At 39.2% G+C, this 14,042-nt stretch overlaps 1 protein-coding gene across 2 annotated transcripts in view; it reads left to right on the forward strand.

Moving 5' to 3' along the window:
• Positions 1-11,929, forward strand: part of LOC118283684 (inactive phospholipase D5-like) — a 76,435-nt gene extending 64,506 nt beyond the window's left edge. For both annotated transcript variants that reach the window (XM_035605982.2, XM_035605984.2), the window contains exons 6-10: positions 604-801; positions 6,577-6,713; positions 6,891-7,056; positions 7,139-7,229; positions 8,671-11,929. In XM_035605982.2, the coding sequence (XP_035461875.2) occupies positions 604-801; positions 6,577-6,713; positions 6,891-7,056; positions 7,139-7,229; positions 8,671-9,170 (1,092 nt within the window). In that variant the 3' untranslated portion in view covers positions 9,171-11,929. The remainder of the gene's footprint in view (positions 1-603; positions 802-6,576; positions 6,714-6,890; positions 7,057-7,138; positions 7,230-8,670) is intronic.
• The last annotated feature ends 2,113 nt before the right edge of the window (positions 11,930-14,042 follow it).

Here is a 14,042-nt window from a genome sequence, read left to right on the forward strand (position 1 = left end):
TTTGTGGTCAGAATTAGAGCAATGTAGGGTCTTCTCTTTGCATTTGCTGTGACAATGGGTGAAGGCCTCTAATTAGATGAGTCTCCTTGGACAGCATGACCTTACCAGGAGAAGGTGTATGCTGTGTATATGTAGGTGGATGGGTGTCTAGTTCAGTGTAAGAAAAAAAAAGACAGCAGAAAGGAAATCTGATTAAAATCTTGTGGGATATGATGGATAGCATTTTTGTTGATGATGGTGAAACTAATGATGGTAAATGGACTGTATTTATATTGCGCTTTTCTTGTCTTATTGACCACCCCACTTTTACAGCACAAGTCACATTCACCCATTCACACACACATTCATACAGTGCAGTTTACAGTGCTATTACTGTCACATTCATACACTGCCCCCAGAGGCAATTTAGTGTCATGCCCAAGGACGCTTCGGCATGGTGACTGGGGGAAAAGGGGATCGAACCAACGACCCTACAGTTTGTGGACCTCTCTATCTACTGAGCCACGGGATAATAGTCTAGATAATTACAAAGATTTAGATGTAAATGTTGGCTTTCCCTATGCTAATGATGATCTAACTGAAATGTTGTTCCCTTCTCTCCAGAGAAAGGAGCTGGGTGTGTTGGTGTACAACTGCAGCTGTCTGGCTTTGGACCTCCACAGATTGTTCAGTCTCTACTGGGGACTTGAATATAAAGACTTCATCCCCTCCTTCTGGTCAAAGCGTCTCTTTGCTCTCTTCAACAAGAACACACCTCTTGAACTCACTCTCAACAGCACCAAGGCTCAGGCCTTCATCTCTGTATGTCACATTCCTAACATTAGATTGTATTGTACATTAATCCAGGGGATCTGCTGAAGACTACTGTGGGTATGCAGGGCTTATAAATGCCGCATTAGCGTTGTTATCAGCATGTTATCAGTTCCACCTGTGATTTTCCTGTTATGAAAGACAAAATGTCTTCTGTGAGATAATTAAAATACAAAAATTAGACACAGGTATTAAGGCATTAAAACAAGGGGCTATATATGGTGGCCCTGAAGTGCAAACCACAACAGCAACTCACACAACACGACAGCAATTCACCACAACGCAACAGCAACTCACACAACACAACAGCTAATCACACAACACGACAGCAATTCACCAAGACACAACAGCAACTGACATGACAGCAATTCACCACAACACAACAGCAATTCACCACAACACAACAGAAAATCAAACAACACGACAGCAATTCACCACAACAAAACAGGAACTCACACAACAGGACAGCAATTCACCACAACACAACAGCAAATCACCACTACACAACAGCAAATCACCACAAAACGACAGCAATTCCCCACAACTCAACAGCAACTCACACAACACGACAGTAAATCAACACAACAGCAAATCACACAACACAACAGCATTGGTGAGACTGAAACAGAAAGGGTAAGTATGTATCGAACACTGATCCTCTTCCTGATTGGTTGGACTCTCTTTCATTTACAATGCGCAAGTTAATGTTTGCAGTTTCTCCGGGGGTAGTAAAGGCAAAAGGTACTGTGTAAAGAGAAACATATAAAGATCGGAGCTGCAATATGTATTGCCCTCACTGCGTTATCCCTCCGTTATGTTCTTGATTGTCATGCCACAACACCGGCCCAGGATGTCTAGCAAGCTAGCGGTTACCAACTTCGGTGAAGTTGGCTTCAAGCTGGATATAAAACTAACTTCACGGCGGTGACGTTAGTAGCCTCTGCCGAATATTGCACATCCACACTGTAACTTTATTTCTGGAGACTTATGGTTTTACCAGCTCATATTTTGGGTCATTTTGGCTCGATAGAAGCAGAACTCGCCATAACACCGACCCCTTACATCACCGTGGTGAAGTTAGTTTTGTATCCTACTTGAAACTAACTTCACCGCAGTCGGGAACCATTAGCTTGCTAGACGTCACCAATGCTGTTGTGTAGTGTGAGTTGCTGTTGTGTTGTGGTGAATTGCTGTCCTGTTGTATGAGTTGCTGTTGTGTTGTGTGATTTGCTGTTGTGTTGTGTGAGTTGCTGTTGCGTTGTGGTAAATTGCTGTTGGTTGTGATTTGCTGTTGTGGTTTGCACTTTAGGGCCACCGTAGCTGTAAAGTAAATTTGTACAACAAAGTCAAGTGCAGCAGCCATCTCTAGTGGAGGTGACAGCTAGGTGGGAGCAGGGTGGGAGAGTATATTTTTAACACACAGCGGCTCTGCAGAACACTGTAAGCGTCAACTGCTTCTGGCAGATGAGTGATGGTGATGTCATCCGAACTGCAGCAGACTGCAGTTCATTTCGATGTTCTGTCCATTGATACAAGATTAATATCTCTTTAAGTGTTACAGCTTATCAGAAAAAAATAATATTAAGGGATATCGATATCAAATACTAACTTTAATTAATATCAAAGTTACCGCCGGCACCTCCTTTCAAAGGAAGGGAAATGATAGCCATGGACGTCAGGTCAGAGTGGGCTTACCTAGTAGTAGTAGTAGCAGTAGTAGTAGATACTTTATTTATCCCGAGGGAAATTCAGGCATCCAGCAGCATTTACGAACATACATACATTAAACATACATCAATCCTACATAAAAATAAAAATACAAAATTAAATATGAAACTATAAAAACTAGCTTATGACAGTGCAAAACGGGAACAGTGCAAATGGATGTGCAAATGGAGGTAGAAATAAATTGTCCTATTCTATTGTCCTTCCTGCCTTGACTAGGAGCTGTTGTACAGTCAGATGGCCAGGGGGATGAAAGAGTTTTTCAGTCTGTTGTTGGAGCTGATGGGGAATGCACCAAAGAGAGTGAAGAGAAGGGAGCTGAGGTTTTATTGGCATGGTACTGTTGTGCATCGGTTTGGGTTAATTTGGTTATCAGCAATAATTTATAATTATCCAAGATAATTATGAATTATGAAAATCAATAGAGCTTATTAATCAATGTTAATAGCATGGGGGCACCACCCGGAAACCGGGACCAACAACCAAATAGTCAATTCAGTCTCAAGAATTAAAGGTGTTCACATATCTGGTAGATATGAGTGAACTGAAGGTGTGAAGCCAAGCACTGACTTTGTCAACCAGCCTTTATCACAATGTACAGGGAAATAACACAAAACAACTTCGCTTTAAAATATGACAGCGTTTATTAACTTTAGCAACATCAATGTACAATTAATACTACTTTTATCAATAAATGTCTACTATATGCTAAGCTACCAATCATATATCATATGATCATCATATGAAAACAACAAACCAAAGTGTGTTAGTCTGTGTGTGTGTGTGCGTGCGTGCAGAGGCGTGTGCCCGTGAAAAGGGGAGGAGGAACAAGATGGCGGACGTGACCTGGGACGTCACGTGGCGCCAAAGAAAGGTTGGGCGTGAGACTTCAAGTTAAACGGCGGTTACCTTTAAACATGTGACTCTAACAAAGGAGAGAAGGGATGAAGTTAACTTCGGACCAAAATCTCTCAAGCACCCACGAGTGTGTGTAAATGTTCGCAAGTAAAAAAGCGAAGGGAAAGCGATCAAAGCAGCAGTAAGGCTCATTCGATAATGACTGAGGTCCAGCACCTGGTCTGTGTAATGAAGGGGCGCAGCGGCTCAGCTGGTCTAAGTTAGAAGTGGTTGCCTTCTTTGTAGGACAGAGGAACCCACCTGATCAAAGTGGGTCTTGTACCTGGAGTGCGATGAGTGTTTGGCATTGCATTCTATTATAGAGTCTGTGGTGTCACGACGAGACCCCTCGCGGTGCCGTGCGGGTTTCTGCCAATGAGGGATGCGAGTTGGGCTGTGTCCAAATCACGCCCCCAGGTGGGAGATGCGGGGTTGCCGCAAGTCGCTGCGGGGGTCCAGGGGTCTTGGCGTGCCTTTCTTTGGTCTGTTTCTTTTTCTTCAGAAGACCATGCGGTCAGTCAGGCTTCTGAGATAACATGCAGGCCGGAGTTCTCATATACCCACGGTGCTCATGCACAACAGTACCGTCATGGGTCCTGGGACACAGTGACAAATGCTAGCCGGTATTTAGGTCCAGAAGAAGACTTCACACAGAGGTTTGAAAATATGAAGGACCGTGGAAGACTGAGGCCACATCCACATTACTGTTTTCATTTTAAAACAAATCACTATTGCTATGTTAACGCCTGCTACCCACACCCCTGCCATCCAGTTTCCAATTACCTAAAACTGAAAATTTTGGAAAAGCTGGTGGCCATGTTTTAGTTTGAAAATTTCTGGCTGCATTGTAGTCTCTGCTAGGATTGAATACAAGGTCTCCTTCCTTACTTACCGGTCCATCTAAAGCAGTAGATTATGCTCATATTTTTATGATGCTAGATTTTTAGCTGTTAGCTATTTGTCTGTCTTTTTATACTGATGCTTTTACCTTGTAGCACTTTAAGATTGTTTCTAATGTAAAGTGGGTTACAAATGAAATGTATTGTTATTATTATTAGTAGTAGTAGTAGTAATAGTAGTAGTAGTAGTAGTAGTAGAAGTTTGGACAGGCAAAAATGGAGATTTTTGGAAATGTAGTCATCTGCTTTCGCTTCCTGATTAGTTCAGTCACAACTCCACTACCAGCAGTGAAGGCAAAATGTTCAATTCAATAAAATTGTATTTGTATAGCACCAAATTACAACTACCATTATCTTAAGGTCAAGACCTCACAATATGACAGAGAAACCCAACAGTACCCACAATGGGCAAGGACTTGGCAAATGTGGAGAAGAAAAAACTCCCTTTTAACTTGAAGAAATTTCTAGTAGAACCGGTCTCAGTTGTGGGCCATGACCGGTAGCAGAAAAGAAGGGGAGAGAAGAGAGAGAGAGAGAGTGAGAGAACGGTTGTATAACCGTTGCTTTAACCTCTTTCAGATAATTTTTTATGAAATAATACTGATATACTTGATGAAATGACATTGTTCATAATTAAAATAATAATAACTAGAGCATGTTGTTGTGCAGTTTTTTAAACTGCGAGCAGTGTCAAGCGGGCCCTCGCTTACGTGTAGCAAGTCAGGATATGTTGCAGATTTCAAATCCTGTGTCCGTGTACATAATGCGTTGAGTGCACCATGTAAAGGCGGCCGTCAGACGAAATATCACAGATTTCCCTAAATGACAATCAAAGTGTTGAAGCTTTTCTGGTCAAGTATGAAGTGGATGAATTTGGCAAACAATTGGTTGTCATGGCAACAGCGTTTAATACATGGTCAAAAGTTTCACCATGTATAACATTGTCAATGTCTCACAACTTAGCAGACCAAAACTGAGGTGAATCTGTTGAACCTGCATGGAAGAGGGTGTAGAAGTACAAAACGTTTAACTTCCGTTGCCAGTAGGTGGCGTTATAACCTTGGTTCAATATTAACATCCAAATGTGTTGAGGGCGGGACTGTTATGCCTGAGAAATTTGGTGAAGATATGACCACATATGGCAGAGTTATGACAGTCTGATGTTTCATTGCGGCAACACGATGTTCGCCGCCCACGCCACAGGGAGGGTGTGGGAGGAAAGGTCAAAGATGTGACATCATCTAAGTGTTTAGATTTTCTCAGCAATTTTAAGGTGGATCTGGTCAACCCTGCAACACAGAGGACGTAAAAGCATAAAACATGTCACTTACTGTTCCCAGCAGGTGGCGCTATAACAATCGGTCAATATTGAGTTGTAGATGTGTTAAGGGAGGGACCGTTATCATGCCTGGGAAGTTTGGGTGAGAGTGGACTATGTACCAACTTCTTGTTTCATGGCGAATGATCAAAATTCGCCACAATGTCACGGCAAGGGCCTCTGACGAAAAGTCAGGATTTTGATAACTTTTCATGTCATATGTGTTAACATGACACACCAAATTTGAAGCTGATGATTGATGATGGTTCGGTAAACACCTGAGCAGCTCTAACTATAAACTTTATCAGTTGTAAACATGTATAGTCCTTAACAGGTCCACCTTGTCATCGGCCCAAGATTATTCAATTTCTGTGAATATGCAATTCTGCAGTAAATTACTGTAGAGTAGACAATGTGCGTTCAATACATGAATGGTCAGATGACATACATTTTCAGGCGTGTTAGTATAGACAGGGATTAAAACTGATACAGAATTAAAACGCTCGTCTGGACAGAGATCAATTTTGTTTTAAAACGGTTTGTAGTAGTATAGATGTAGACTGAGTTCAGTGGCTCTCCTTTGTCTTTGAGACAATCCTCGACTTTGTGAGGGCTGAAGCCCATCACAGTTATATTCAACAAGAAGTTAAAAGACTTTCAAGACTTTTCTACACGCGCACACACATCAAATCCTAATGGTCCTTTGTGAATAATAATGATGGTAAGTGTAAAAAACATGATTTTCTGCATATTATTAAGATTCCTTTTTTAATTAAACATCACTGTGGTAATATACATCTCTTTACACAACACTCGAAAGATGTTTCATGTGCATCTCTTCTGAGAGGAGAACACAAACACTGGTTCTTACCAGCCAACACCAACACTCCCTAATTCTTTTTGCTGTCTCTTCTCTTCTATTGACAGAGCTCCCCAGATGCTTTCATCCCCAAAGATCGTAGCAGTGATCTGGAAGCCATTTCCATGGTCATCCAAGAAGCCCGTCATTTCATATATATATCCATCATCGATTACCTGCCTCTCCTTAGCAGCAACGCTCACAAGTTAGAATCACTCTAACCTGCCATTGCAGCTTTGGAATGATCTCATAGACGTTTATCATCAAAAGCTTGAAACCTTGCTTTGTTTCAAGTTAATAAAGACTATGTATGCCTGTGCGTCCATCTGGCTATGTGCCTACAGTTGTGTGTGTGTGTGTGTGTGTGTGTGTCTGTGTCAAGGTATTGGTCTCGTATCGATGGCCTTATCCGGGAGGCTCTGATCCTGAGGAAGGTGCGGGTACGTCTGCTGACAAGTTGCTGGGAAAAGACTCATCCACTTACTTTCAACTTTATCTGGTCCCTGAGGAGTCTATGTATGGAGCAGGCAAACTGCTCTCTGGAAGCTGTAAGTACAAGGCCACTACTACAATATACAATTCTTACACACTTTATCAGTGCTCACTGCACCATCGTGTGTATATGTGTAGAAGTTCTTCAACCCCAGAGTGCAGAGGGATGGCAGTCTCCAGGGAATAAACCATAATAGGTTTATGGTGACAGACAGAGCAATTTATCTTGGTGAGCTCATGAACTAGACCTTATAACCTTGTCCTTTTTCCCTTGACCACTTGGTACAGATGTCATTTTCAGTTGGCTTAAAGGAATAGTCCTGAAACAATTCAGCATTTTGAGAGATACTGTTATTTGTTTTCTCTCTAAGAATTGAATGAGAGCATTGATACCACATTGATTTGTTTGCATTAGCTATAGAGATAGAATTTGGATAAGATAAGCTTAGCATAGAATTACTGGAAGCATGTGGAAACAGCTAGTGGCTCTCACCGTAGGTAAAACATAACTACCAGCACCTCAAAAGTGTTCATTTTCGGTAATAAATATAATGGATTGTATTGTTTAATCTGCCCAAATTTATATTTTTGAACTTTGAAAAGAGCCAGTTTTCCCCTTTTTGTTAAGCTAATCACCGCCTGGTCCAATCTCAGTGTTTAAAGGGATAGTTCAGTGATTTTGAAGTGGGGTTGTATGAGGTACTTATGCATCGTTTATATGTTATCTTATGGAGATGGTGATCAGTGTCATTTTATGGAGTTTGGAGGAGAAGTGGAAGTAGCGAAAGTCATAGTCCCATTGATGCAGAGGGGACCAAAAAAAAACCCAAAAAATCTGTTCAATTGTACACTAAATAATGTATTTTTTCTCTGCTATAATTTGCCGCCAGACAGCCAATAAATTTTTGGACTTTTTTTCAAGCGTACTTCAGTCATGTATTACTACACCAACTAGCGCCGGTGCAGAGAATCAGCGTATCAATCCGCAAATCAGCTGTTAGACTTACTACAGCTACTACAGCTGATCCAAGAGACACAAGAAAATAAAAATGAGTGATTATGCAAGAGATGAAGACATGCCATTCACTGTGGACGTAAGAGGATACCTTTATGAACCAGAGTGTACAGAAGAAGAACTGCAGAGTAATAGGCTGCTGCTTTGCACCAGTGTGAGTTGGTGTAGTAATACATGGTCAAAGTACACTTGAAAAAAAGTTCAAAAATAAACAGCTGTCTTGCGGAAAACTAAAGCAGTGAAGAAATACTTTATTTAGCGTACAATTGAATTTCAAATGTGGCAAAAAAGACATTTTTCGGTGGTCCCCTCTGCAACAGTGGGACTTACACTACTTCCACTTCTCTTCCAAACTTTGTAAAATGACAGTGTTGATCACCATCTCCATAAGGTAACATATTAACTATGCATTAGTACCTCACACAACCCCACTTCAAAACCACTGAACTATCCCTTTAACACACAGACCATCATTATGGTATCAATCTTTTCATCTAACTTTGAAAACATTTTGCAAAATGGTCAGTGATTCAATTTTATTAATACTGCATGGCATTGTTAATTCATGCATGATGTTTTTGTCTAATTATTTTGCTATGAGATATTTTTGACAAACGGTGGTCACTAATTTGTTTCTTTATCTGTGTCCGGACAGGTAACCTTGACTGGGTGGGAAATGAGTTTAACTTTAATGCAGGAGCAGGCCTGGTAATCAGCCATCCAGAAGGTATCGAGAAGAGGAAATCCACAGTGGTGGAGCAGCTGCGGGCTGCATTTGACAGGGACTGGTTTTCACGTTACGCCCTGCAAGCCAATAAGATCACTGTTTGCAACAAGCACCATACCAGGCAGATGCCAATAAAAGCCAGCCACATAGACAAAGGACCAATGCCTATGAGAACAGGCCATGATAGCAGACATGCACGAATGAGAAACAGTCACAACATTGGGCTTAACAAAATGAGTCACCAAAGCTTTGCCGATGAACTGGTGCCAATTCTAAACCGTTACGAAGAGAGGGGACAAGCCAAAATGAGTCACTTTGATAACAGACAGGTACAAAACAAAGGTAATTACTATGACAATCCAACTGATCTGCCCAGTCAGTCAGTTGAGAGCAGTGGCAGCAGAGAGATCTCAAATGGATCAATGTGATTGCACAAAATGATGGATTTCTTTTCACTGAATGTGATGTTTGAAGAACTGCTCTTTTCCAGTGACAATGGATTTATCACTGAATATTTGTAGCATTTCATTATTTTAATTTTATAGGAAACAACACATTTGAAGATTAAAAATAATATCTTGACTTGATAAAGTACATGGAGGAAATCAAGAAGGAGAGCAGATGCTCCTTCTGCAGTCTCGCACTTGATTCTTAAAGAAAGAAACCAAAACATTTGGTTAAGAAATTATTCTAATGTTATCTGACTGAATTAAACCAATGTTGACAAACAACCTCATGTAGCCCTGCTAACTGGACACAAAAAGACAAACATAATTCTCTGTTAAGACATACTGAACTGTTTAGCATTTACACTTATTTACTGATATCTAGGATTTCCACTGAAATGCAGATATTAGTAATTTCACTCTCACTGCTAAAATTCATAAACATTGCCATTTATAATGGAAACAATGTCATTAATTTTGACAATTACCCACATTTGAGAAAATGGAGCTCTAAAGGGATTGATCAATTTATGTCCACCATGTTTTAAAGGTTTGGTGTGTGGAAATTAGAGGTCCACAGTGGGGGGGTAGCAGATTACTACCAAATGAATAACTCTTACCTGACCCTCCCCTACCAAGCATGTTGGACAGCCACTGGTGGCCTTCAGTTAACATAAAAAGAGGCCCCTTCTAGTGCCAGTGTTTTACTGTGTAAGGAAGGACTCTGTGGGAAAGAAGACCTGTTCCTAAATATAAAGGTCTCATTCTAAACTGACATCGAAACAAGAATGTTCATTACAAGAAGGTGAAAATTATAATGTTTTATTTCCTAGAGGTCATGATTGAATTAGATGATAAAACTGTGTTTAATACATGACACCACATGTCCAATGTCCATTGAAAAACTACAGCCTTCATAACAATATTTTTTCCCTGGAGGAAGTGGGTCTATTTATCTGAAAATGTCCATAGAGATAATCATGACTGGTTCTATGTACAAATCCAAGGATAAACTAAATGGATATGTACAGTATAATATCCTCACAAATGCAATGTTGTGACTTATTAAGCAAATACTAAATACTTCCTCAAACGGCTCCCGTTTAAGGAAGGGGACAGAGGGTCTCTGCTTTTAGCCAAATCATTATAATGAATTTTTGACAGAGCTTGACAGTTGCTGCAGTTTAACCTCAAGGACACAGTGGCCTGAAATGCCATCCCTGTGGCTGAGTATATAATACCTTTAACATGTGGGGTCAGAGCTTTTAGTGTATCAGTAGTTAAGAACAAGTCGTTTACGCTTTATTGAAAACTTGTAGCAACTTTCATTTGCATTTTTGAATGACTGCATGTCAGTTTTAAGACGTTTACACACTCTTTCCTACGAGTGCAAATTTTTTCAAAGTATTTCTAATTTCCAATGCCATTGATCAAGGGAACAGGGCATTGAGTGTACATATTGAGTGTTTATCCTAAAATTAACAATTGATGTGTCAATGACTATTGAATTATAAATTAACAATATATTAACATATATTCTGTTTTTATTCTGGTTGTGATGGGTTAATTGTTTTTAATCTAAAAATCACAGGTTCCAGCCTTTCAAATATTTGGTCCTTTATAATATTAGTTAAGCTGCATATCTTTGAGTTTTTGGACTCATGGTCAGACCCTAAAAACGTTAACAAATTTCAACAAACATCTAGGCTTTGAGAAATTATGATGGGATTTCTTTTACCTACAAAATGATTCTTCAAGAAATAATTTAATGCAGACCTAACATGATATAATACCAGACTTTCAATGGAAACAATTGTTTGTTCTTGCTCCGTTTGTGCTACATAATGTTGCCTATACAGTCAAACATTATCAAATATTTGTAATAAATTTGTTATAAACACCTCTTGACAACTGTAATCTGGTCATGATGGATGGAACTTCTGCCATCTAGAGGATGTCAAGAGAAAGAACAATTTCTTCTCACATGGTATGAACCAATACTTTTTAAAAATCAGCCTCGATCAAGTATACGTATGGGAGTCACAACCAATAATCCATCCATAAACTAAAGCATAAGTCTGACACTAAAGCTAATATAAAGCACACACAATCACCTGCCATTATCTTTGTTACAACATCCACATGTTTTCTTGTCAAGCTCTACGTCCCAATGCTGTTTTGCTTTTTATTTGACAGCTTGTTTGTAGTTAAATTCACTACTTTATGCTGCCTTTATATATTATTATCATATAGGGACATGAATGCTGCTGATATGCCCTATACCCAGGTCTGTGTGGACTTTACTCATTGAATTGTTTAAAAACTATTTTGATCTTGATAAACAGTAACCATTTCTAGTTAGCATGGATCGGGACTAAGCCTTTACTGATATATTGTTAACTTGGCTTTGATGTATCTCCAGAAACAGAAAATGAAAATATCAAGGTTTGAAATCAGCAATGTTTTACAATCTGATATATCAATAAAAAAAAAGTGCTATCCATGCAAACCAATATGAATATTTCTGTATGACCTGTTGTCTGTTGACGTCTGTACATCACTCCAGTGACACTAAAGAAAGATGGATTTGTCAGAGTGGAAAGTTGATGGGTTTAAGATGCATATTTAAACTCAATGATGCTCACTATAAAAGCTTTTTGATGACGCCTGCCTTTATTCAGTTGAATTACTTTCGCATGACTGTCGCTTGCATGCCCTGCCATTATGGACAGTGCACAGCAACAAAGAACCTTTCTAGAAATTATGATATCATTAAATCCTATATACCTTTAAAAATAAAGAAGGAATGTATATTTATGGAATATGCTTATCAATGCACTCTACTGAATAGTCTGATCTTTACATTTTTACTCTTTAAAGCATCACTACATGGTGGCTGTCAGTCAGATCTTATATCAAGGCTGAATGGACATGCCTTTGAAGGGTCAAGCTGGGGACCTAGCTTCTGATGCCACTGCCTCTGCTAAGGACTGTCTCGATTTCTGTCTTAAGTCTTCAAAAGCATATATAGGCTAAAGTATCTAGGGACATATTGGCGGATTTTATGCAGAAAAATTAAAAAAACAGTAATATTTACTTGATTGACAACATAAGAGTTCCAGTTCATTCCAAGTAGCCTGACGTTTCATATCAGTTTAAGTTAAAATTTAAGCTGTTCGTGGCATTATTTTTTTAAAGTATTTTCACTTTCCCTGTAGTTCCCAAAGCTTGGCACTGTCGTGTATGTCACAAACTGGATTCACATGTTGGCATGGTGGACATAAAGACATTAATTAAAGCATTAATTCTGTTACAATTGAGAAAGGGTTTAGGCTTCATCAGTGAATTTCGGATGTGAGATTACATTTTTGCAAATAAAAAAGAGAAAGAGAAAAAAACAATAACAGTACAACAGACAGAAACACTGATCCACGTGGCTTTTATGTTATTTTATTTATTTAGTTTTTTTCAGTAATCCTATGGCTGTTAGTCCTTCCTACACACTACATGAGTAGTGTACACATGAGGCTTCGTGACGTACTTCATTTTCAAAATAATGCTGCTCGCCTGTTTACCATTACTGTTTACTCACTACTTCATTCAGAGTTTTGTCACAAGTGTACACAGGAAAATGTCAAAAACTAGACATTTTCAAAAACAGATGAAGAAGTACTCAGAGCACTGCTGTATCCCTCTTTGTTCAGCGTCATCGAAATTGAATGGCATACTTTTCAAGGGTTTCAGACCCATCCCGACCTCAGAAGACGATGGCTGGTTCTCTGTCACCTCTCACACAAAGGTCTGCAGCAGACACTTCGTTACAGATCAGCTAACAAAACAGCGACATTGTTGAACCTGACCGGAAACAGTTGACTAAGTAGAACCGATAATGAGCGAGGTAGAAAAAATGCATCACACTTTTGAGAGCATAGCAGTATTTCCTAAAAAATAAGAAATAAGGACCCCCTCTCATATAATATAATCTCATGCCGAGTACCAAAGAAAAGCTAGCTAGCGAAAGCAAGGTAAGGACAACCAAACTAATAGCAAACAAGCTAGGAACAACGATGTTGCACCTGCTGCGGCGGTGCTTCGAACATGACTACGGGATGGATGTCACTCCCGAGGGTAACGACAAACGTTCAATCGATGAACTGGAAAATTCCTCATTGAACATACCAACCAAGAACACCCACGTTCGTAAATGGGTGAGATCAAACAAGGAATCCTCAGTCGAGTCCATTGTGTCATTCAACATCAACATTTTGTTTTGTAAAGGACTTAAAGCACATTGCTTATTTCTGCAAGAGACTCATTCATCTGAAGAGGATGTTTTTGTTTTGGAAGAACAGTGTGGAGATAAGATTCTTTTTTCTCACAGTAGCAACAGATTTTGAGGTGTGGCGTTTTGTTTTCAGAGTCCACTGTGTGACTGAAATTACATTGAAAGGAAATAGTAATCCTAGACACAGAAAAAAAAATATTGAAAGTTTAATGCTGATTTATTAAATGTAGAAAAATATGTAGAGGAAGTCCAGTCTTTATTAGTGGAACTTAAAAATGACAGAACATTGTAGAAAATGGGAATTTTTCAAATTTAAAGTCAGAAGCTTATACATTAAATTTGGTGAAATTAGATGCCATCAACATAAGGAAAACGAAATGAGAGTGGTTAAGGAAATTAATAAGTATTATAGAAAAATATGAGTTTTCTGATGAAGACAATGCTAAAAATATTAAGCTTATAAACCAGATTAGATGATTTACTCATCCAAAGGGCTCAGAGAGCATATGTTAGATCAAATACATCTTATTTCTTGGATTGGAAAGGAAAAGACAAGAAACAAAGGAAAC

This window comes from Scophthalmus maximus, chromosome 10 (genome assembly GCF_022379125.1).
Source record: "Scophthalmus maximus strain ysfricsl-2021 chromosome 10, ASM2237912v1, whole genome shotgun sequence".
NCBI lineage: Eukaryota > Metazoa > Chordata > Actinopteri > Pleuronectiformes > Scophthalmidae > Scophthalmus > Scophthalmus maximus.